The sequence below is a fragment of the Urocampus carinirostris genome, chromosome 14 (genome assembly GCF_059441175.1).
Source record: "Urocampus carinirostris isolate Australia breed hairy pipefish chromosome 14, RoL_Ucar_1.0, whole genome shotgun sequence".
Classification (NCBI taxonomy): Eukaryota; Metazoa; Chordata; class Actinopteri; order Syngnathiformes; family Syngnathidae; genus Urocampus; species Urocampus carinirostris.
Genome location: NC_142362.1, coordinates 6,672,017 through 6,697,945, shown reverse-complemented (window position 1 = coordinate 6,697,945; position 25,929 = coordinate 6,672,017). Strand labels below are relative to the sequence as shown.

At 41.3% G+C, this 25,929-nt stretch overlaps 1 protein-coding gene across 5 annotated transcripts in view; it reads right to left on the bottom strand.

Annotated features, from left to right (window-relative positions):
• myo1b (myosin IB) overlaps positions 1-25,929 on the bottom strand; it is a 141,067-nt gene that overhangs the window by 51,851 nt on the left and 63,287 nt on the right. For all 5 annotated transcript variants that reach the window (XM_088352384.1, XM_088352385.1, XM_088352387.1 and 2 more), the window contains exons 7-13: positions 20,299-20,362; positions 12,445-12,543; positions 9,563-9,666; positions 8,006-8,153; positions 3,610-3,728; positions 3,212-3,298; positions 1,760-1,825 (exon numbers count right to left, since the gene is read on the bottom strand). In XM_088352384.1, the coding sequence (XP_088208510.1) occupies positions 1,760-1,825; positions 3,212-3,298; positions 3,610-3,728; positions 8,006-8,153; positions 9,563-9,666; positions 12,445-12,543; positions 20,299-20,362 (687 nt within the window). The remainder of the gene's footprint in view (positions 1-1,759; positions 1,826-3,211; positions 3,299-3,609; positions 3,729-8,005; positions 8,154-9,562; positions 9,667-12,444; positions 12,544-20,298; positions 20,363-25,929) is intronic.

Sequence of the window (25,929 nt, the reverse complement as noted above, 5' to 3'; positions counted from 1 at the left end):
CGACGTTCGAACCCCAATGCTTGACAAAACAGCAAATCAAATGAAAATACACACAAAAAACTGAGGTGGACACAATAAGTTCACCGTCTCTGAGAATCAGTAACAGACTTTTTACAAGCCCGGCTGATGTACCAATATTTCCCAGCATTCACTCTGAGCCGATGCAAAAGGTCAGCTTTTGCATCCCCGGCAGCCACGTGGCATGGTGTTTTAGTAATCTGCAGAATTAGGAGGGCGGGAACATGCATGAAGCACAGCAAACAGCACGCTGATGGTACTTACCGTTTTCTGTGGACCCAGACGCAAGACAACAGGCAAGAGAGGGGAGGAATGGCTTAAGAGTGAGTGAAATGAACAAGCAGTGGCATGACCGACACGTGAATGACATGAATGGGTGGCGGGAGGCGTTCGAGCGACATGGCAAAGACACTTATCACATTGATGCATCAAAACGAAAACAACTTCCATGGATCTCTTTAGAAAAACAGTAAGAAATTGTTTGATCCTCTTCTCAGCTCAAACTAGTGCAACAGGAAGTGAACCCGGGTCGCGGCGGTGTGAGCACAGAATTCATTGTATTTATAATGCGCCTCAGAGAGAGAGAGATAGAGAGAGAGAGACAGATAGAGAGAGAGAGAGAGAGACAGAGAGAGAGACAGATAGATAGAGAGAGAGAGACAGATAGATAGAGAGAGAGAGAGAGACAGACAGAGAGATAGATAGACAGATAGAGAGAGAGAGATAGATAGATAGATATAGATAGAGAGAGAGAGAGATAGCAAGAGAGAGAGAGAGAGATAGAAAGAGAAAGAGAGATAGAGAGAGATAGATATAGAAAGAGAAAGAGATAGCAAGAGAGAGATAGATATAGAAAGAGAAAGAGATAGCAAGAGAGAGATAGTGATAGAGATAGATAGGGAGAGATAGACAGATAGAGATAGATAGAGACAGACAGATAGAGAGAGATAGATATAGAAAGAGAAAGAAAGAGATAGAAAGAGATAGCAAGAGAGAGATAGAGATCCAGGGAGAGATACAGAGAGAGATACAGATAGAGATAGATAGATAGACAGATAGAGATAGATAGACAGACAGAGACACAGAGAGAGAGAGATAGAGGAAGATAGAGAGAGAGATAGAGAGAGATGGATAGAGATATAAAGAGATAGACATAGAGAGATAGATAGATGATAGAGATAGAGACAGAGAGAGACAGAGAGATAGATGGCTAGATAGATAGATTACATTACATGTTTATCCTGCCTTGAACAATGCAAACTATGTTTTAATCAATCAATGACATTAAAAACATTTCTATTTGATTGCACCGTATTCTTTTTTGTGTTGATGACATGTTGCGGTAAATATTTGTAAAAAAAAAAAATGAGGCCATACAATAAGGCGGACCAAACCAAAATCAGTAAGAAACCATAAGAAAGTTTGCGCGTTCAGTGTATTAAAAGGTCCGGTTACTTTCCTGTGCAATGCAGATCTTAAGTGTGGAAATCAACACGCTGCAAGCAAGAGAGGATTTGATTCCTGAGAGCAGTAAAGCCGAACTAATCCAATATGAATATGCTTTTATCAGCCCGTAGTGGAAGTGATAATCTCCCTCCGCAGGTGTGTCGCCACTCGCGCACGGTCACGCGCGCGGCACGAAGGCAAAATCCTTTATAAGCTGATCAAATGGATGCATCCTCAGATTCTGTCCTCATGAGACCCAAACAGAAAAACAGCCGGACGCTTTTGCTTTTCCTACCTCGAATATCTCAAAGCCGTAGATGTCCAGCACGCCCATCACCTTGTGTCGAGTTTTTGCCTGTGCCTGCGGGCGGACAAATTGGACAATATTAGATGCACAAATAATAGGGATTGGATAAAGAAGTGACGTTTAACCCTTGGGCTTAGAAATAACTATCTACACTCAAATTATTTTGACCATAACAGAGTCATTTTTGATTTTTGTTTTGTTTTGAGTGCACAGCAGGAAAGAGGTCTAAATATAGTAGGAGTTAGAGGTCTTGTTGGTGATAGGTGTTGTGAAAGGATAGTGGTATGTTTGGACGGGTTCTATGACGCGGCGGGGGTAAACCAGCGAAAGTTATCGGGCCCTGCTGTTGAACAGAAGAGTGTGTTGTGTCACCCTGACCCAAGTGACACGACCGCTTTTTTCTGTCCCGTTTCATCTGGAGGGACGAAAGCATGACCGACTTAGGTGCCGAGGTGCCTAACTTTTTTGGGCATTTGGGTTTGCTATTGTCTCCCAAAAAGTTTTGTGTGTGTTTTTGAACAGTCAGTCTTAATTAAATCGGCAAAAAAGAAAAATATACTGTAATGTCGGTACTTTTGTTGTAATGTACGTTTACGTTTTGTAGCGTCATCAATTTTGTTAGCTTCCTTTGAATCTTTCTTCTGGGGCTGAGGTTTTGGCTCGATTCCTAACCACTTCTCCATTGTTCTTGTGTTCTCTGTGCTTCTACTTTGGAAAATGATATCCGAATGCACGACTTTATAAGGCTCGGGAAAGTCCGGAAACACGAAGTTATTCGATTGGCTGCCGAGTATGCAAATCGGCAAAAGGGCAGAAATTTCCAAACCGAACAGATATTTCGAAATCGTAATAAAGCAAACGTTTGATTCGAAAAAATTAAATAAAAATTACGTTTTTTTCCCCCTCAAGCCTATAATTGACGTCATATTCTTCAGTTATCGGTTCCACAACTATTAACCTAATAATTATTGTGCACCATGAGTTAAAACGTATGACCGTAAGACCTGAGGACAGAATTGTATACATTTGTAGGAAAAAAACATTTCAGGGTTATATTTGTGTGGTCCAAATCGACTGCTTACATGTGGGAGAGCTATTTTACAAGTTGCTAACGCTAAAAAAGATACACCAGGCATTCGACTTGTTACAACTGCAGTTGGAGAGGGGGAGGGGGTGCCAGGAGAAGAGGAACTTACTCACGTCCGTCTCCTTGGCCGCGCTCCTAACTCTGGGGGGCCCTTCCCCCACCAAACTGCATTTATTTAGGCAGAACAAAGACAGAGAAAGAAAGAAACGCCCCTTCGGGCGGTACCAATATTTAAAACTGACACGTGATACCAGCTGGTTTAGAGATACACACTTTTGGGAAACTAGTTTACACTTTACAATATTAAACAGTGGCAATAAAACATCATACATCATATTTAGGGAGCGTCTTACTTTGATGCTTTCATTGATCCTCGTGACAAGCCAGCTAAACAAACGGCTGTAGAGATTTTTAGCCAGGGCATCTCGGGCGTAGTAGGCCTGCAAATCAAAATACACAACATATTAGAGAAATGCAAATAGTGGAATAAGAAAGACCCCAATACGGCAGCAGGATCCACTTTATGTTCACCAGGAACTCCAACGAACCCACTAACCTTCACAAAATTGACCTACAAATGAATTTCTAGAGGACTACTCATCTATAATTGAAAGAACTCCATGCAGCATTGACATGGATCGGAGGTGGCAGCTCGTGAAACGTGTACGCCAGTTCAAGTATGTGTGTGCATGTAGAACACAAATGGAACAAGTCTCGCTTTAACCATTCCTTTTCTACGCGTCACCCTCACCTGGGCCACGTTCAAGGTCGTTGACACCTTCTCCAGTTTGGCCTCCACCGTGCGATAGCTGAAAGCCCTTTCCAGAACGGTTTGCTCGATCCCCAGCAGCTCACACATCTCTTTTAAATCTGCACACCAAACGAAACAATAAAACCATACGTGTCAACCTGTATGTTTTTGCCGTACAAAGTACGTTTATTATTATGCATTTTAAGACGTGTACGACGTACAAGAAAATCTGTACGGAAAAACGCAAATTTGTCAATTACGGGTACCATCCGGTATACACCGACTATCGTAAAAGGGCAAATCAGTCAAGTCAAACGAGTTTGCCGCGGTAGCCTCTATCTCGGTATCGTTTTTTTTCGTTGCAAACAAAGCGAGCGGTTTGATGCTACTGTGCGCATGCGTCTGCCGCCTCGGATTTCATGTGGTAGTTGTGTAGTGAAAGGAAGTCCGTCTCTTTTTAGAGAACCGGCTTTTTCGGCTCAACTCATTCAAGAGAGACGGCTCTGAAACGGCTCACTTGCTTTGATGCATCCATCCATCCATCCATTATCTGTACCGCTTATCCTCAGTAGGGTCGCGGGGGTGCTGGAGCCCATCCCAGCCACCTCCGGGCAGTGGACAGTGGACACCCTCAACTGGTTGCCAGCCAGTCGCAGGGCACACAGGGACAGACAATTCGCTCGCTCATTCACACCCGGGGACAATTTGGACCGGCCAATTAGCCTGAAATGCATGTTTTTTGGAATGTGGGAGGAAACCGGAGTGCCCGGAGGAAACCCACGCAAGCACGGCAGTAGCTCAGGAGGTAGAGCGCTCGTCTTGGGATCAAGGGATCCCAGTTCGAATCCCGGCTCGTCCGTGTTACATGTCGAAGTGTCCTTGGGTAAGACACTGAACCCCTAATACCCCCAATTAGCAGGTTAGCGCCTTACATGGCTGCAAGGCCGCTATTGGGAAATGTTGAGCACATTGTAAAGCGCTTTGGGAAGTCATTGACTTGAAAAGCGCTATATAAATGCAAATCATTTCATTTCATTTCACGGGGAGAACATGCAAACTCCACACAGGAAGGTTGGTAGCTGGATTTGAACCCATGACATCAGAACGGTGCCGCCCACGCACTAACCTGCCGTGCTGCCTGCTTTGATGCATTGTATTACGAATGATGATGTTGTATAAAGAAGTTAAGAAAAAAGTATAAAAGGAGAAAATGAAAAAGGACAGGTTTGTGGTTATCCCTTTTAATCAGTATATTACCAACAATAATTTAATGCAGAAAATGAATTCATAATTTGAATAAGAAATTGTATTATTCTACTTAATTCTATTTGCATGTATTTTTTTCCTTCTACAGTGAACGTCCAAGCTATTTCATTTTTGAACCTTTTTTATAATAAACCTCATGTCGAGCAACTCAGTATCTTACAAGAAAATTGTTAATTAACAATATATATGATATTACGAAACACATGTACAATATAACATGATAAACATAAATAACACGTTTGAAAAAAAAAATATGGTGTAAGATTTTGTATTTTGTAAGGGAAAATACAACATTTTGTAAGGGCATGGAGCCCTGGAGCGCGACAGGTATGTAAAACGGTCTCTTGGGAAGGTGAGACAGTAGTAGAGGCAAAGTATTTTGGAGAAGACATGTCCTTGGGATACAAATGAAAAACACAAAACAAAAAACAAACATTTCTCGCCTGACACAGCTTTTAGCCATGGCTAAAACGCTTCTCATTAATTGTACACTTTCCCGGCAAGGTCCAAAGTAAACGTTTACGTCCCAAGTTGCGTCCGACTGAAACCATATCACCGTTTTGATGCTTCAGGTTATTGCGTTCACGCCATTGCACAACAAAGAAAATTGGTTAATTATTATGAAAATGGATAAATGTTATCTAATCTTTTTAGTTTTAGAGGAAGGCGGGCTCTGTTGTGGGCAGCCTGACAACTGTAGCTGAGAGACGGGCACTGAACAAGCTGCGGCCAATCATGGATAATTCATTACATCCACTACACAGAATCATCTCCAAACGGAAGAGCAGCTTCAGCGACAGACTTCTGTCACAGTCTTGTTCCACGGACAGACTGAGATCATCATTTCTTCCTCATGCCGTGTGGCTCTTTAACTCCACCCGGGGGAGTAAATGCCCACATGAAACCCCACCCCCACATTTGCATAGTACCCTATTCTTATTACAGTGTGCATTTTCCGTAGCACTATTTAAATACTCTATACAAACACGTTATATTGGGTATTTTTGTATTCTATATATTTTATTTTTCAACACGAGGATACTGCTGGAAGTGTGAATTTCCCTACGGGGATGAATAAAGTAGCTATCTATCTATCTATCATATACCAGGGATTCGGAACAGAATTAGCTAATTGCCGTATGTTCCTATGCCCCACTGTACGGCAATTTCACTTTGCGATCCCCACCTTAGAAACGGGGCAGCACGGCGGCGCAGTGGTTAGCGCGTGTGCGGCACAGTTCTAAGGTCTTGGGAACCTCCTGTGTGGGTTCAAATCCAGCTACCGGACTTCCTGTGCGGAGTTTGCATGTTCTCCCCGTGCTTGCTCCGGGCACTCCGGTTTCCTCCCACATTCCAAAACATGCATTTCAGGTGGATTGGCCGGTCCAAATTGTCCCTAGGTGTGAACGAGCGAGCGAGTTGTCTGTCCCTGTGTGTCCTGCGATTGGCTGGCAACCGGTTCAGGGTGTCCCCTGCCCACTGCCCGATGATTGCTGGGATGGGCTCCGGCACCCCCGCGACCCTACTGAGGATAAGCGGTGCAGCTAATGAGATGAGACCTCAGAACCGATGTTGTAACCTGGGTAAATATTGTACCTTCACTTTAAAACATCAACAGTTGGTCTCTCTGGTCTTTCTGTTTGTAGGAAATGCAGCTACATACTAGTGATTATCTGCCACTGGACTGACATTTATAACCAGCTGTGTTGGTGAAAAATCACAGCTCATACATATGATAATCTCATCTCATCTCATCTCGTCTCGTCAGCTGCACCGCTTATCCTCAGTAGGGTCGCGGGGGTGCTGGAGCCCATCCCAGCAATCATCGGGCAGTGGGCAGGGGACACCCTGAACTGGTTGCCAGCCAATCGCATATGATAATATATATGCTAATTGACTCTGTGACATAATGACTAACCAGCAATAACCTAACATTCATATAGAGCACATGTGTCAAACTCCCGGCCCGCGGGCCACGTCCGGCCCGCCGTGGAATCATTTCTGACCCGCAAGACCATTTTACATTATTGTTATTAATGGCCTGTCAATATGAACAACGCCGTCTCATCCCTAGGCATCATATTCTGACATTTCAGTCACTGCACTTATTCCTTCATATATGACGTATACTATACTATATACGAGGGGTCGGTAACCTGTGGCTCGCGAGCCATATATGGCTCTTTCTATGAGTACCTATGGCTCAGAGACAAATTTAATTGCATGCAAATTTTCTCCATCTCGTTGAAAACTTGAGCCATTTATCCTGTTCAGATACACGTAAAGCCAAACCAAAACTGAATTATAAAGCAGTACTTTTCAGAATCTATAGGGCACGTTTTCACTACGATTTACAGTCAAGGTATCACCCGAAAAAAAACTCGTTTTGGCTGTGCAACGCTAAACAATCCTTTATTATAAAAGCTCACTATATAATCTGTGTTCAGTGTTCAGATACTTTTTGATGAATCCACGGAACAAATTGTAAATACGCCAAAACACCGGAAGAGAACTTAAAAGTTATTTGACTGGGTGAGTGGGAGGGATGGGTGGAGCTATGCAAAAAGTGCAAGCACTCCCTCCCATCTCTCGCCCTACTCCGTCTGCGCCAAAGGTAAGCGCATCCGGCTCCCTGTTCTCAGAATGTTGGGACGTTTTTACAAAATAATTTGTGTAGCATTTTCATATTTCTACTTTTGACAGGGAATATATTAAGGAGAGCAAAATATTTTGGGATAATTCATTTTTTTTATATATACATTGACATAGGAGCAAAGGAATTTGAATGTTATTTTAATGTTAAATTGTTTAAGTTAAGTTCTAAGTTGTATAATTTAACAAGATATTTTTATTTACAGCAAAATAATACTGTATAAGTGATTTAAGGTTTAAATTTAATATTCTTATCTGTTTTTATTCACATTTATGTTCCAAAAACAGTTTAAGTGTGTTCAATAAATGTTTATCCTGGTTGGCCCGCGACCTTAAGTGTGTTTGGAATTTTGGCCCCTTGTGCAATTGAGTTTGACATCCCTGATATAGAGCCAATAGGGGGCAGCGGGTTAACACCAGGAAGTCTGGCCGTGAATGCAAATGTCTGCAAAAAAAAACAGCATCCACAAAGTCATACCGTTTTTATCCCTGACGCGGCTCTCATCCGTGCCGTTACATCGGGACTCCGGCTTAAACTCGATGTTGCCCAGCTTCAACACGGCGGCGACCAGCTCCAGCACCGACTGAACTTCGTTCTCCATGAAGCCTACGATCTGCATTGCATTCTGGGAGGGCGGAAGAAACCAAGAAATCTTGAACAGGAGGTGGGCTGTAATTCCCAGGGAAGAAACAACAATTGGGATTGAACGGTTTGGCTAAAATTAGAAACTATGAACGCTTGTACAGTGTTCTTGTTTGCCGGCGTCCCTGCGTCCAATAAGTATCATTTTTGCTGGGGACGCATAGTGTCAAATATACGTAACTTTTATTACCCGATTACTCTTTTTTTTTTTTTTAAACAAAGATTTACCGCACTGCAAACTTCTCATCAGGCAAAGCCGCCATTGATGTTTTGGTCTCGCGGTTCGAGTTTTCGTCTGCACGCCGATCTCGGCAAACGAGATCTCGTTGCTTCGAGATTACGTCATTGTTGTTGTGGTTGTCGTCGAATGAAGGTGAAGGTTAAGTATGCCTCCGAAAAACAGTTAGTATTAGGTGAAAATCAACACAAAAATTGGTCATTTCTTCAGTGTCAGTAATAAGTCGAAACATAATGCAGAAAGTGATAACAATGGCATAATTCTGGCCCAAAAAAAACGGCAGAGAAATTCTACGGAAGATCGCGGAGGCAAGGAAAACACGTGTGTTGAAGCGAACGATTCGACGAAAGAAAATAAAAAAGAATACTCCTAGCAAGAAAAGGTCTTTTCTGCCAACATGGACTAAATTATATTTCTGGTGACGCTATGAGGAGGATGATAATGGATCGGACCTTGAGAAGGCATTACAACTGGGGCGGGACAGCAAATCACAAAGATTATATGAACTGAAAAATTTGAAGTGATAACTGCTTTGTATTACCAATTAACTGTGATGATTAAAACTGCAACAATATATAAATATTTCAGCAATATTATTTTGTATAATGTACAATATTGTGAACTGAAAAATCTGAAGTGAAAACTGCTTTGTATTACCAATTGACTGTGATGATTAAAACTGCATGAATATTTAGATTTATCTGATATTTTTGTCGCCGATTTACAATTTCAACCTCTAACACTAAATTTTGGGGACCCATAGATCTCTGTTGGGACCCATAGATTTTTGAGCATGCGAGTCTCCCGGACCCATCACTTTTCACAGGTAAAATAAACACTGCTTGTAATAATTATGAACTGGCGATAAAAACATTGACCACCTTCTGTGTTCTCGTCACTTCCTTCCCTGCACAAAAACTGCACTTTTGCATGGTGATGACTCCAAATTCTCTCAGAACTCAAAGAGCATGTGCATAGCATATGGCTAACCGCTTCCACGTACCATTTCAAGCCTCAAGTCACTTTCAGCCTGAAATTCGGTTCAATGTTCACAAATTATACAGCCCGTGGGAGGGAGCACATTGAGGCTTTTCGCAAACTTTACTGCCGCTCTGTTATTCTGAGCCGATAAGAAGAAATAGCTTCATACTCACTTTGACCGTCCTGAAGCTGGTGCTGTCGTCCAGCCCGTTGACGACAGAGGAATCCAAGCTCAAATAGTTGTATTTGCCGACGTCCCGATCCAGTTTCAGTTTTTCTGTTGCACGGGAACCAGAGTGTAAATTACAACTGATACTGAAGTCATTTCAATTGAGGCGACTTGACTTTTAATTAATAAGAGGAAAAAACAAAGCTAAACAGTGTAAAAACACCCCCCCCCCCCAAAAAATGCATTTAGTTGGCATACAAACATTAGAACATTACCTAAAAACTCCAGCAACTTTTACTTTTTTTACTTATTGTTACCAGGGTTTTAGCTACTAATGGCTTAAATTTGAGTTTTTTGAGTGGATAATACCGTAAATTCCGGACCATAAGCCGCTACTTTTTTCCCAAACTTTCAACCCTGCGGCTTATTCAGTGATGCGGCCAATTTATGTCATTTTTCTATTGGCCGCCAGCGGCGCTCGAGTACAAAAGGTAAGATTTAGACCGGTGGAATATATGCGCCGAGGAAGACTGCAACATCTTAGCTTGTGCACAACTTAAATTAGCGTAGACATATCCTCATCATGCAAATTGCAAAAAGAAAGGCACATGACGCAACTTTCAAGCTAAACGCAATCGAGTAGTCCGATAAAGAAGGAAACGGAGCTACTGCACGTGAACTTCGCTTTGCGAGCGTGTTGCTAGCGTGTTTTTGAATAAGGGAGCGTGGGACGGTGTCTATATGACAAAGTCTTTCCCATACTGAAGGAAGACGACTTTAACAAGGAGGAAGATGAGGATGGTTTACCGTGGTTAGAACATGTACGTTATGTTTTCTTTAACAGACCTGTTAACTGTGTCGCGAGCGTGTTGCTAGTAGCGTTTTGCTACCCTTCACAGGCACGGTTTGGGATGAAAGTTATAATAGTATTATTAAAGCTTTGAAAACTCTCTCGGTGTACCGTCTTTATTTGTAAATATGTGTAACCATGTATAATATGTATTTGCAACTGTATATTTTTGTAATGTATTTATTTTAGAAACTTTTTCTTTTGTTTTGCACGAGCAAATGAGAAAGAAGGGGCGGGGCAAACGCGGGCTGACGGGAAGTGGAGTAAAGGTGAGACGTGTTTGTGGACGCGGCCGACAATAGTGGATATATATTTTTCCCACCCTTACCTTTGGAAATATACACTTTTTTCCTTGGATTACTTTCAACGGGCACCCGGACTCTGCAGGTCTGCATCAAACGTTAAGTACCGGTATCATTTTCCGTTCATTTTGCCGACTGTGATTTTTGGACTGTATCGGGTAAGGGTTAATTTTGTATTTGTGTTGCATTTTATCAATCTGGGCGCATGCGGCTAATATACGGGTGCGGCTTGTGGATGTACAAAATCGGTTTTCCTCCCTAAACGGGGTGGGTGCGGCTTATAATTAGGTGCGCTCTATAGTCCGGTATTTTCGGTAAGTTTACACTGCTTTACTCAGACTACCTTTCATTGTGTCAAAGCAGCATTTCTTCAGAGTTGTTTAATCCAACATAATGAAGAAATCTCTGCTGAAATGTGGGGGTGTACTCTTGTGACATACTGTGACTTGACCATCTCAGGCTACATCATAGGCGCCGCCGCGAGCGGCAGCCTTTCCGGCAGCTCAGTGTTATTTCGCTCTTTTTGTTATTTATTGTTTTTATTGTCTGCTTATATCTTCGGTGTTTTTCGTCCCGTTTGACAACTACACTTTGGATTACATTCTATCCTATCGTTATGGGTTTTAACGCACAAAAATGCGTTTGTTCGAGGAATCAACTCATTGCCCTGAAGAATTCCCGTGCCGGCGTGATGAGGGGGCCCTATCGTGGATGCAGAGCCGAAACTAAGGTGAAGGCTAAGTGGCTAGCGGCGTTATAAGTCTTCGGTACCGGCCGTAATCATGGGAAATGTGAACTCTCTACCAAATAAGACTGAAAAACTGGCTGTGCAGTTTGATGTGTTTTACGGAAACGTGGCTCACGTCTAACATCCCAGACGCTAACGCGGAGCTACCCGGCTTCAGCGCTGTTAGGGCAGACAGAGACACAAAAGCCTGCGGGAAGCGTAGAGGAGGCGGACTCGCTATTTACGTGGACACGAGGTGGTGTAACCCTGGGCATGTAAACACAAAGATTTCCATCTGCTGCAGGGATGTCGAACTTTTGGCCTAGCGTGTGACATCATCCACTCCGCTGTTGCTAAACTACAACACAGCACCCCGAGGTTATCCTGTTAATCTGTTAATCAACACAAGGATACTGCTGGAAGTGTGAATTTCCGCATGGGGATGAATAAAGTATCTATCCATCTATATTACAAGGGAATTCCCGCTGCAAGTTGCCTGACAATTTTTCATGAAGGAAAATAAATATCCTCTCCTTAAACTGACTGAATGAAGCTCTCTCTCGCGTGCAATCAATGGCTATTATGTTCTTATCCTGTGCAGGACACCAAAACAATACCCCAACTCCATGGAAAAGCAAATACAACAAACAAGTTTCACGGCCTCCCTTTGTTCTCCGCGGTATTTGTTAAGCAGGAAGAAGATGCCATTAAAGCGTCGGCCAGGTTTAGTGTTTAGCCAGCTGCGACGGGGCAGCCCTTTGCCCAATTTACATGACTTCAAAACAATTAAAAGAATGAAAGAAATTCACTAGGGGGGGAATTGGAACACACCCCACAGACAAAAGGGAAAATTGAAATTACACAGGAGTGGAACCTGGAAAGAACATCAGGCTCCGTTTGGCTTCCTTTAGGTCGTAATATCTATTTTCCGTTGCATGGTGCATATTTTTAGCGTATAACACATGACTGCTGGCACAATCTTAATGCGAAGCGTGCTTAAAACTCACTGAGTGTGTCTTCAGAGGCTCCGGACAGAAGCTGATAAAAGATGTGGAAGTTCCTCTCTCCTCGAGGCTGTTTCACCACTCGGGACTTCTCCAGCAGATCTAAAAGAGGGTCCAAAAACAAAACAATGATGGGATTTTGTTTCCTAAGTGTTGCCCCCGTGCTGTTTGGCAGAGGGAAGAAAAGCTACTGGATGAGTTTTCTGGAGTTAATGGTAAAAGAGGAAAGACGAGAGTTAAAATGAATTGGAACAAAAGCCGGCAATTTGATGATTAATGGACAAGAAAATGAACAGCATGGTAAAACAACACTCTTGTTTGTTTACAGGTGTTAAATGATAAATTCATCTATCTATCTATCTACCCTGGTCATATCCCTCGAGAGACACAAGAAAGCGGCCGTGTCACTCGGGTCAAGGTGACACGACACACTCTTCTGTCCAAGGGCAGAGCCCGACAGCTTTCGCTGGTTTACCCCTGCTGCATCATAGAACCCGTCCAAACATCCCATTATCCTTTCACAACACCTCTCCACTCATTTCTATCACCAACAAGAGCTCTATCTGTCTATCTATACATCTATCTATCTACCTTGGTCATATCCCTCAAGAGGGGTGACTGACAGCAAGACAATCACAAAAACAAAAAAAATAAAAAGGGAAAAAGTAGCAAAAAGTAGCAAAAACACACACAAACATATGTGGACCATCGCCAACCCAAATGCCCAAAAACCCAAACAAGTTAGGCACCTCGGCACCTAAGTTGGTCATGCTTTCGTCACTCCAGATGAAACAGGACACAAGAAAGCGGCCGTGTCACCTTGACCCAAGTGACACGGCTGCTTTCTTGACACACTCTTCTGTTCAAGAGCAGGGCCTGACAGCTTTCACTGGTTTACCCTTGCCGCATCATAGAACCCGTCCAAAAACCCCACTATCCTTTCACAACACCTCTCCACTCATTCCTATCACCAACAAGAGCTCTATCTGTCTATCTACCTTTGTCATATCCCTCAAGAGGGGTGACTGACGCAAGACAATCACAAAAACAAAGAAAATAAAAAGGGAAAAAGTAGCAAAAACACACACAAAAATATTTGGACCATGGCCAACCCAAATGCCCAAAAACCCAAACAAGTTAGGCACCTCGGCACCTAAGTTGGTCATGCTTTCGTCACTCCAGATGAAACAGGACACAAGAAAGCGGCCGTGTCACCTTGACCCAAGTGACGCGGCTGCTTTCTTGACACACTCTTCTGTTCAAGAGCAGGGCCCGACAGCTTTCACTGGTTTACCCTTGCCGCATCATAGAACCCGTCCAAAAACCCCACTATCCTTTCACAACACCTCTCCACTCATTCCTATCACCAACAAGAGCTCTATCTGTCTATCTATCTACCTTGGTCAAATCCCTCAAGAGGGGTGGCTGACAGCAAGACAATCACAAAAACAAAGAAAATAAAAAGGGAAAAAGTAGCAAAAACAAACACAAAAATATTTGGACCATGGCCAACCCAAATACCCAAAAACCCAAACAAGTTAGGCACCTCGGCACCTAAGTTGGTCATGCTTTCGTCCCTCCGGATGAAACGGAGCAGGGCCTGACAGCTTTCGCTGGTTTACCCCTGCCGCATCATAGAACCTGTCCAAACATCCCACTATCCTTTCACAACACCTCTCCACTCATTCCTATCACCAACAAGAGCTTTAGCTTCCACTAGATTTAGACCTCTTGTACTTACTACTTCTATATACTAACCCCATTTTATTTCTATTGTCGTCGCACGATTATAGCACTTCAAATTTAAATGACAAAGTAATTGACAAGAAGGTTCATCAAATAAGTAAATAAAACACAATTTTGATCTTCTCCAATGAACACACTGATCCCCAAAGTTCAACAGGCGGCATTGGCTCAGGAGGTAAAGTGCTCGTCTTGGGATCAAGAGGCCGTAGGTTCGATTCCCGGCTCCTCTGAGTCATATGTTGAAGTGTCCCTGGACAAGACTCCCTCATGCCCCTGATAGCAGGTAGTTGCCTTGAATGGCTGACACCGCTATCGGTTAGTTAGTATGTAAAAGGGAAAAGTGTGAAGCACATTGTAAAGCGCTTTGGGAGGTCGTCATTGACTTGAAAAGTGCTATAGAAATGCAACCATTATGGAGACCAGAGGAATAATCCCATTCCTCCAGGGACCTTGATGTGAAGCTCTATAACGAATCAGATCCTGGTTTGGGTAGCCCGCCACTCAGATCATTGAGATTTCCAAATGTCCAAGGAATCTAGGAATTTTCCTCGGCAAAAAAAAAAAAAGAACCTGGCTAAAGTTTGCCTAGTCCTTTGTGAATAACATCGACACCCTGTGAAGTCAAAATAAAGAAAAGTCATGTCTTGAGAATTGCAAGTCCCGTCTGTCGTCTACAAGCAATGACGAAAGGCGTGCTATTGGCTCTTAGTATGGTGCCTTTTTTCTTTTTCTTTTTTTTTACAAAACTTTATTGTACCAGGGATTAACGAATCATTGTCCGCTAATTAAAATGATCTAATTCAATGATTTAGTTGTATGATCATATATTTACTACAAAGTATTTCCAAACACGTTTTTAAGATTTTGTTTAAATGTCGACATATCCTTTTATGTCTAACTCGCTTTTCTAACTGGGCTAACATGTGCTTGCGGGCGGACAAATTTTTCGGTTAATTGTCACACAAATAATCCCGATTGTATAAAGAAGTGACATTTAACCCTTGAGCTAAGAAATAACGATCTCCACTCGAATGATTTCGACCATGAAATGACGACGCCTTTTCGGTGTTTTAACGTAGTCATTTTTGTTTTTTTTTTCTTTTCTGTTATTTAGCAGAATTAAATGGAAGAAGACTAGGAGGGAGGCCGCGATTGACATGGATGGATGGTGTTTTCAGTGACGTCTAAATATAATGGAAGCTCGAGCTCTTGTTGGTGATAGGAATGAGTGAAGAGGTGTTGTGAAAGGATAATGGGATGTTTGGACGGGTTCTATGATGCAGCAGGGGTAAACCAGCGAAAGCTGTCGGGCCCTGCTGTTAAACAGAAGAGTGTGTTGTGACATGGCCGCTTTCTCGTGTCCAGTTTCATCCGGACAGACGAAAGCGTGACCGACTTGGGCAGTGTTCTCGTTTGCCCGCGTCCTAGATGCATCAATTTTTTCGGGACGCATTGGGTCAAATGAACGTGCGTCCCCGGGATGCAACGTTTTTGACACCAAATTGTCATTATTACCCGATTACTTTTTTTTTTTTTTTTTTTAAACAAAGATTAACTGCACTCCAAACTTTTTGTCAGGCAGATCCGCCATTGTTGTTTTGGCCTCGCGCCGATCTCGGCAAACGAGATCTCTTTGCTTCGAGATGACGTCCTTGTTGTGGCGGTTGTCGAGTGAAAGAGAAGTATGCCTCCGAAAAAACAGTTGGTATTAGGTGCAAATCAACAAAAAATTGGTCATTTCTTCAGTGTCGGTAATAAGTCGAAACATAACACAGAAAGTGGCAACAACGGCAATAATTCAGGCACGAAAAAAAACGACGGAGAAATTCTTCGGAAGACCGCGAAGGCAAGGAAAACACACGTTTGGAAGCGAACGATTCGACGAAAGAAAATAAACAAAAGAATACTAACAAAAAAAGAACTTTTCTGCCAAAATGGACTCAATTATATTTCTGGTGACGCTATGAGGAGGATGATAATGGATTGGACCTTGAGAAGGCATTACAACTATGGCGGGAGAGCAAACTACGAAGAATATATGAACTGAAAAATTTGAGGTGATAACTGCTTTGTATTACCAATAAACTGCAGTGATTAAAACTGAATGAATATATAGATTTATATTATATATTTGTCGCCGATTTACAATTTCAACCCCGATAACACTAACTTTTGGGGACCCATAGATCTCTGTTGGGACCCATAGATTTTTGAGCATGCGAGTCCCCGGGACCCATCACTTTTCACAGCTAAAATGAACACTGCTTGGGTCCCGAGGTCCTTCACTTGTTTGGGTTTTTTGGGCATGTGGGTTGGCCATGTAGGTTGCTAGTTAACCATTTATTCTTTACAGCTAAGTAAAAAAAACAATCTAATGTTTCCATCTGGCCCAGTGAGACCAATTATATTTCCTGTACACCTAAAAACAAGAAAAATATAAAAGAACCTTTCTCCTACCCTGCCAAGATTTTCGGAAGGGAGCAAAGAGACGAGAGGTTCGCAATTACGAACCTTGTCGCCCAGTTGCCGTGGCAACCAAAGGAAATAAATGTCATCATTTCCAATATAGGGATCACTAAGGATGTTTGCCAGCATTCTGAGCACTGTTCCAGTACGTGTGAAGAGGACATCATAAGAAGGGAAACCGGTCATCTGTTCACTGCATTAGAGTGAAGATGATTTAATTAAAGACCGTCTAGAGAGACGGGCAGCTGCCCAGCAGGATGACAGCTTCCCTCTCTGGTTAGACCGTCCAAAATATAGACCGGGTCAGGATCATTTTTAGACGCTTTTTTTTTTTACTCCCATGTGCTGTTTAGCTCTTCTAGTGTTTAATTAAAATGAGGCACATGTTTCCCAGAAAATAGAGATGGTCCAGAGATGGTATTTAAAGTGAAAGTGTAATAACACAACACTAGAGGTCAGTGTAGTTTAAAAGGGGGGGATGTAGCTATTAGAAGAAGACACACTACAGAAACCGGAAGGATACTACTTGGCGAAATTCTTTAGCCTTCTTCTGCAGTTGGGAACCACTGGTCTATAGTCTGTGTAGTCCTTTGAGACTACTTGTGATTAGGGGTGTACAAATAAACATGAATTGACTTAACATATTGAGGTTTTTGAGTTTTTCCTTGCCCTCATGTAGGTTTTAGATCAAAGGATGATGTTATAATAGTCTGTAGTCTGTGTAGTCCTTTGAGACTCCTTGTGATTAGGGGTATACAAATAAACAGGACTTGACTAACATTTTGAGGTTTTTGAGTTTTTCTTGACTTGACTAACATTTTGAGGTTTTTGAGTTTTTCCTTGCCCTCATGTAGGTTTTAGATCAGAGGATGATGTTATAATAGTCTGTAGTCTGTGTAGTCCTTTGAGACTCCTTGTGATTAGGGATACACAAATAAACAAGACTTGACTTGACTAACCTTTTGAGGTTTTTGAGTTTTTCTTGACTTGACTAACATTGAGGTTTTTGAGTTTTTCCTTGCCCTCATGTAGGTTTTAGATCAGAGGATGATGTTATAATAGTCTGTAGTCTGTGTAGTCCTTTGAGACTCCTTGTGATTAGGGGTACACAAATAAACAAGACTTGACTTGACTAACATTGAGGTTTTTGAGTTTTTCCTTGCCCTCATGCAGGTTTTAGATCAGGGGATGATGTTATAATAGTCTATAGTCTGTGTGGTCCTTTGAGACTCCTTGTGATTAGGGGTATACAAATAAACAAGACTTGATTAACATTGAAGTTTTTGAGTTTTTCCTTGCCCTCATGTAGGTTTTAGATCAGGGGAAGATGTTATAATAGTCTATAGTCTGTTTGGTCCTTTGAGACTCCTTGTGATTAGGGGTGTACAAATAAACATGAATTGACTTAACATTTTGAGGTTTTTGAGTTTTTCCTTGCCCTCATGTAGGTTTTAGATCAGAGGATGATGTTATAATAGTCTATAGTCTGTTTGGTCCTTTGAGGCTCCTTGTGATTAGGGGTATACAAATAAACCAGACTTGACTAACATTTTGAGGTTTTTGAGTTTTTCCTTGCCCTCATGTAGGTTTTAGATCAGGGGATGTTGTTCTGGTCTCGCAGTTCAAGTTTTTGTCTGCACGCCGATCTCGAGTTGTGTAAAGTCCCTCTCTTTTTAGAGAACCGGCTTTTTCGGCTCAACTCATTAAAGAGCCGGCTCCTAAACGGCTCACTTGCTTTGATGCATTATATTACCAATGATTATGTTGTATAAAGAAGTAGAGAAAAAAAAGGAAGTGTAAAAGGAGAAAATGAATAAAACACAGGTTTGTGGTTATCCCTTGAATCGGTATATTACCAACAATAATTTTTGCAGAAAATGAATTCATAATTTGATGATTAAAACTGAATGAATATATAGATTTTTATGATATATTTGTCACCGATTTACAATTTTAACCTGGATAACACTAAATTTTGGGGACCCATAGATCTCTGTTTGGACCCATAGATTTTTAAGCATGGAATATAAGCATCTGCTTCTTACTACCCCTTTTCGAACATATTATGTAACGTTATTTTTGTGTTGAGGTATTGTTTTTGTTCTGTTTTTATTTTGATGTTCGAATAAAGTTTTCATTCATTCATTCATCCTTAGACACACTTACTCTCTTGTCCCACAAACATAAGTTCCTCTCGTTTTCTGTGACCCCTGCTAGAGATTCCGCCGCAGACAAAACAATGAGATAAAAGCATAAAAAGCAGACGAAAAGCGAATAGGGGAGCGTCAGATTTTAGCTGAGGGCCACATACTAGAAAATAAATGTCACGGGGGCCACCCCTAGTAGATTTAAAAGAAAGAGAGGGAGATGAAGAGAAAGAAAACAAGGGAGATAACGTAAGAGTGCGAGAGAGAAAGAGGGAAAGAAAAAGAAAGAAAAAGGGAGAAGTATAGAGCTTAATATAGAAAAAGCAAGAGAATGAAAGAAGTGGAAAGAGAACGTAAGAAAGAAAGAGGGAAAAAAAGAAAAAATAAGATAGGAATCGAATAATTAAAAAAAGAGAAACAGAGAGAAATGGAGAGAGAGAAAGAAAAAGAAAGAAAAGGGGAGGTAAAGAGAGCACAACATAGAAAAAAAAGAGGAAGAGAAAGAAACAAAGAAAAATTAGAAGTGAAAGGGACTCAAAGAGAGAGAGAAAAAGATTGAGTGTGTAAAAAAAAGGGAAAGCGAGAGAATGAAAGAAATGGAAAGAGATCGTAAGAAAGAAAGAAATAAAGAAAAAAAGATAGGAATGAAATAATAAAAAAGAGAAACAGAGAGAGCTGGAGAGAGAGAGAAAGAAAGAGAAAGAAAAGGGGAGAGGAATAGAGAGAGCATGATATAGAAAAAAAGAGGGGGAGAAAGAAACAAAGAAAAATTTGAAGTGAAAGGGAGAGTATTAAAGAGAGAGAGAAAAAGAGTGAGTGTGAAAAAGAAAGGAAAGGGAGAGTGAAAGAAATGAAAAATAAGGTAAGAAAGAAAGAGAAAAAAGAAGAAAAAAGAAGATAGGAATGAAATAATAAAAAGAGAGAAACACAGAGAGAGACGAAGCGAGAGAAAGAAAGAGAAAGAAAAGGGGAGAGGTATAGAGAGCATAATATAGAAAAAAAGAGAGGAAGAGAAAGAAACAAAGAAAAATTAGAAGTGAAAGGGAGAGCGTCAAAGAGAGATGAAGAGAAAAAGAGTGAGTGTGAAAAAGAAAGAGTGAAAGAAATGAAAAATATGGTAAGAAAGAAAGAGTATATGGAGGGAAAGAAAAAAGTAGAAGGACTGAAATAATAAAAAAGACAAAAAGAGAAACAGAGAGAGGGACAGAGTGATACAGAGAGAGAGAGAGAGAGAGAGAGCTTTAGTTGCTTTACAAGTGGCGCCTGACTTTGGCGACACCAGGCGGACATATTTGAAACCGCAGCTCATTTTTCTCTCTCGCTCCTCTCAGTCATGTCTGGCGGGCCGGATCAAAACTCTAGGCGGGCCTGATCCGGCCCACGGGTCGTCTGTTTCGGGATCAAGCAGGAATTTCAACAAACTGCTGACGTCTTCATCTGCCAAACGCATTTGGACTCGCTTCTTTGCAATCCTTCAGTATGAGGTCGGCTTACTCACAGTTGCTGATGACTCCGCCAAGGGGATCTCCTTTGAAGTCAAACTCGATATCCATGTACTTCCCCTGTAGGATCGAAGATTGCCGGTTAGAAACACGACGGAACCGGGACGATGTTCCCCCCCCCCCGTGAAAAATGCTTCATGTTGACTTTTCGATTGCTGCGTATTCACTTAAGAACTCCGACTGCGGTCTGTGGCTCGTAAACTGGGCTAAAAATGCCATTCCAGTTTCCCCGTTGTCCACCACTTACAGCTACTTTGAATAAAAGGTCAGATAAGGCCTAAAAAAAATACAGCCCGACCCGACCCGCGGATGTTATAGCCTGACCCCAAATAAAAAACTTGCAGGACAGCCCGAAAACTGAAATTTCCTGTCTTATTTGAAGGGATTCAAAAGGAGAAAAGAGGAGAGGTGATTAATTATAGCCTGTCTTTTTGTATAAAACATTAACATATTCTATATTTCTGTGTCTGCAGAAGTTACGTTAACTGACAATATCTTAATCATTTTTAAGAGTTGCCAAGAAAATTCGACAGTCGTCCGCCATTTTGGACAGGTTGAAAATTGGACCGTAAACCACAACGGCAGTATAGCCAACACATACTGGCTTGACACTTTGAGAGAGAGAGGCAGAGAGACAAAAAAAAGAACAATGACAGGTGAATAATAGAGATAGAAGGGAGTCTTTTGAATTGACATTGCAAAAGTTTATTTATCTTTATTCATTTATCGTTTAATCCACATATCCTTGTAGAATTTTTAAAAACCTGTCATGGTTGCCGTGGCAACCAATTGGCCCCGCCCATGTGGCGCCAGCTGCGGCTCATTGACAGATTGACTTCCCGTCTAAGCTCAGTGCTCTCATGTTTCCTTCGTCGGTCCGTCAACGAACCTCTGCCCCGCAAGACGTGGGTTTTGACTCGTTCCTGTTTCCTGTTGGTATTCCCTGTCCAGTATTCTTCCCGTTTATTTTTTGTCCTGTTTAATAGAGGTTTCCAGTTACGTTCTCGTCTATTTTTGTCCCGTTAATTATTCTCTCCAGTTTTCGTTCCCGTCTTGTTTGTCCTGTTTATTTTTGATATCCTGTTTCATTATCTATCCTGTCTGGTATCGACCGCATCTGACCAAATGGAAGAGATGATGAAGGGGTAGGGAATATAAGCATCCGCTTCTTACTACCCCTTTTCGAACATATTATGTAACATTATTTTGTTGTCGAATTCTTGTTTTTGTTCTGTTTTTATTTTGATGTTGGAATAAAGTTTCCATTCATTCATGTTGAATGATCATCCGCCCGTGTCTGATGATCTGGAATGAAGTGGGATGTCATCAAGTCCTCGTGTGAAGGTTTATGCCAAGGTTACCTAAATATAAACAGATCAGGGACATAATCCTTTATAATACTCCTGCATGGCGACGACTCTGGTCTGAGTGGAAGCGCTGGCATGATTTTTTTTATGCACTATGGAGATTAGTCGTTTAATAATGAATGATGACGGGGGAAAAATTGGAAGTACGCATCATCGTGGAATCCATTTTAAAAGGCGTTTTGAATATTAATTTTTTATATATATATATATATATATATATTAATATATATATATGTATATATCTATATGAGAGAGAGAGAAAGAGAAAGAGAGAGAAAGAAAGAAAAAGAAAGAGAGAAAGAGAGAGAGAGAAAAAGAGAGAGAGAGAGAGAAATGGGAGAAAAAGAGAAAGAGAGAGAGAAAAAAAAGAGAAAAAAAGAGAAAGAGAGAGAAAGAAAGAGAAAGAGCAAAAGAAAGAGAAAGAGCGAAAGAAAGAGAAAGAGAGAGAGAGAGAGAAAGGGAGAGAGAGAGAAATAGAGAGAGAGAAAAAGAGAGAGAGAGAAAGAGAAAGAGAAAGAGAGAGAAAAAGAGAGAGAAAAAGAGAGAGAAAGAGAGAGAGAAAGAGAGAGAGAAAGAGAGAGAGAAAGAGAGAGAGAGGGAAAGAGAGAGGGAAAGAGAGAGAGAAAGAAAGAGAAAGAAAGAGAAAGAAAGAGAAAGAGAGAGAAAGAGAGAGAAAGAGAGAAAGAGAGAGAAAGAGAAATGGGAGAAAAAAAGAAAGGGAGAAAAAAAGAGAGGAAAAAGAAAGAGAGAGAAAGAAAGAGAGAAAGAGAAAACGAGAAAGAGAGAACGAGAAAGAGAGAAAGAAAGAAAGAAAGAAAGAAAGAGAAAGAGAGAGACAGAGAGAGAGAGAGAAAGAGAGAGAGAGAGAAAGTGAAATGGGAGAAAAAGAGAAAGAGAGAGAGAAAAACAGAAAGAAAATAAGAAAAAAGAAAGAAAGAAAAGGAAAAAGAGAGAGAGATAGATATAGAGATAGAGAGAGATAGAGATAGAAAGAGAAATAGAGATAGAAAGAGAGATAGAAATAGATATAGAGATAGAGATATAGAGATAGAGACTTTACTCATCCCCGTAGGGAAATTCACACTTAATTCACACTTCCAGTAGTATCCTTGTGTTGAAAAATGAAATAATAAAATAAAAGATATAGAATACAAAAATACCCAATATAACATTTTGCTATAGAGTATTTCTATAGAACTACGGAAAATACACACTGTCATAAAAATAGGGTAATATGCAAATGTGGCGGTGGGGTTTAATGTGGGCTTTTACTCCCCCGGGTGGAGTTAAAGAGCCTCATGGCAGGAGGAAGAAATGATCTCCTCAACACTTATAGGCACCAAGTGTTCTCCTTCAAGGGTTGAAATACTGAGGTTGAAATTCTTATTATTGTACTTAATAAGGATTATGGAACAAAATAACTGCAAAAAAATGGAGTTAGCAAAGTATAAAAAGGACAAATAAACCATTAGAGATTCATTCAAAGCTTAATATACCGGTACTCATATTTATACGTGCATTTGGATGTTAACAAGATTATTTTTTTTAATAATCGTATAAAGACCCAAAGTTTAATTCCTGAGTAAGCAAAACAACTCTCGTGTATTACTTCAAAATATTAAACAAGTTTCCAGGCTGTGGATACTGAGACCTATAGGGGACTGTGTTTTCCCCAAAACAGGGAAACTGTTAGAGTAACATGAAGCTCCTCTCTACTGACTAAACTACGTTTTAATGTTTTTTTTGCTCCCGTCAGATACGAAAACGTTATTTCATACAAATATCTGAAACTTGATGAAGACATTCAGTATCTGATACGGAGAGACTCTCAAAATACATACAGGAAGTAGTATCTAAATGATCACATTTCAGCGACATTCCAAACATTGCTCCCTGAAAACGTGATCCACACAAGCTACCGTATTTTCCGCACTATAAGGCGCACCTAAAAGTCTTCATTTTTTTCAAAAGCTGACCGTGCGCCTTATAATACAGTGCGCCTTATATATGGCTCAATATTAAATCGCAAGGTCTGGCAACTTACGCAACAGCCGCCGACTCGATTTTCTCCCCGAACGTGGAGTAGTCCGCGGTGTATGCTGGGATTTATATACCGGCGTTTCATTGGCTAACCAATGTGTCAATCATCATTTGAATCGATCGCTATTGGCTGAAGTTATTCGGAGCCTCGGATAGGCTAGAGGGCCGAAACAGACCCTGCAATTGGCCGAAAAAGATGTGTCAGTCATCCGTTAAATCGATCGCTATTGGCTGAAGTTATTCAGAGCCTCGGATTGGCTAGATGGCCAAAACAAACCCTGCAATTGGCCGAAAAAGATGTGTCAATCATCCGTTAAATCGATCGCTATTGGCTAAAGTTATTCGGAGCCTCGGATAGGCTAGAGGGCCGAAACAAACCCTGCTATTGGCCGAAAAAGATGTGTCAGTCATCCGTTAAATCGATCGGTATTGGTTGAAGTTATTCGGAGCCTCGGATTGGCTAGAGGGCCGAAACAAACCCTGCAATTGGCCGAAAAAGATGTGTCAATCATCAGTCAAATCAATCGCTATTGGTTGAAGTTATTCGGAGCCTCGGATTGGCTAGAGGGCCAAAACAAACCCTGCAATTGGCCAAAAAAGATGTGTCAATCATCAGTCAAATCGATCGCTATTGGTTGAAGTTATTCGGGGCCTCTGATTGGCTAGAGGGCCAAAACAAACCCTGCAATTGGCCGAAAAAGATGTGTCAATCATCAGTCAAATCAATCGCTATTGGTTGAAGTTATTCGGAGCCTCGGATTGGCTGGAGGGCCAAAACAATTGCGTATCATTATTGAACGTGAGAACTTAGGTGAGCCATGCGGCTTTATATTTTCCCGGTATCTTGTTTTAGAACGATCTTGATGTTGCTGCGATGAGTTGAGTGAATTCAACTCAATTCCAAGTGTTTATTGTCATATGCACGGTAAAGTTGCGAGCGAAAAAAGAAAATAGAAACTAAGGAGTGGTTGGCATTTCTTCAATCCCAAGACTTTAACCTTCCGAATGATATTTGAAACGATGCATTTCAGTGACATCGTACGGACACCGCATTTGCAAGCTTTGGGAATGTTAAGGGGGTAATCAGTTGGACTGAACTATCTGACTGTTTTGTCGACGTTCCTGTTGTAGCGCCTTATAATCCGGTGCGCCTTATCTATGGAAGATATAGGACCAAAAACGTTTTGGGGGGTTTTTTGCGCCCTATAACCCGGTGCGCCCTATAGTGCGGAAGATACGGTAACTGATTTCATATATAAACACGAACCATTTTAGAGGCTAAATCGAGCCATAGCCTGCACCCAATTGGTCAACTTGAGCGGCTAGAGAACAAATCAGTGGAATAAAGTTGAAGATGACTGAATAAAGGGACTCTGCGACAATCATATACAGGGCTTAGCTGTGAGTGGCAGTGGTCGGGAACATTTTTGACCCTTTAGAACTATACAAGCAAAAACATTTTTTTAGAAATTGTGAGAGAGCCACGCTCTATATTTTAAAACCAAATTAAAAAAAAACAAAAGAACCAAAACAACTCTCATTTTATTTCCCCTTTTCCCTGATTTGATCAAAACTATGTAATAATAATAATAATGCCAAAGAATGTGTCCTATATCAATTTAAATAAACCACTGACCATCTTTTTTGTCCTGAATAATGGTTTCAAAACAAGGTGCAAGCAAAGTCCTTTCGTAAAAAAGTCCCAAAATACTGCAAACGATAAGGATATCGTCACATTTACCTCTGGCAAAGACCGCACTGAGTGAGAAAGAGAATCTAGTGCTTTGCTCACTCGATCAAATAGCTCTGAGTGGTTTGCTGGCGTTTTTGGGTGTTAACAGTTTGTTCTGTGGGTTTTCGTCGTAAAGTATCTTTACGGTGAACATGTAATTTAATGAGCTTCCATAGCGACCTACTGCCAAAACTAGGCATGAGGGTGTGACACCCTGACTGTAACCTGTAGTTAAGAATGTGCCCTATATATACACACTGGACTGCACCGAAAGGAAACTCTGTTGCTTCGGCTTTGTGTGTACCAAAATCGAGACTTAACCAACCCGAATTTGGAAAGCTACAGAGAAATTTATCTTCGAGCCATATGTACTGATGAAAGGAGCTATAGATAGCTCGTGACCCATAGGTTCCTGACCTCTGCACCACAGGGACAAGCTACTTTCACAATTCTTTAATTCAGGCTTCCGTTGTAGTAAAATGGCGGCC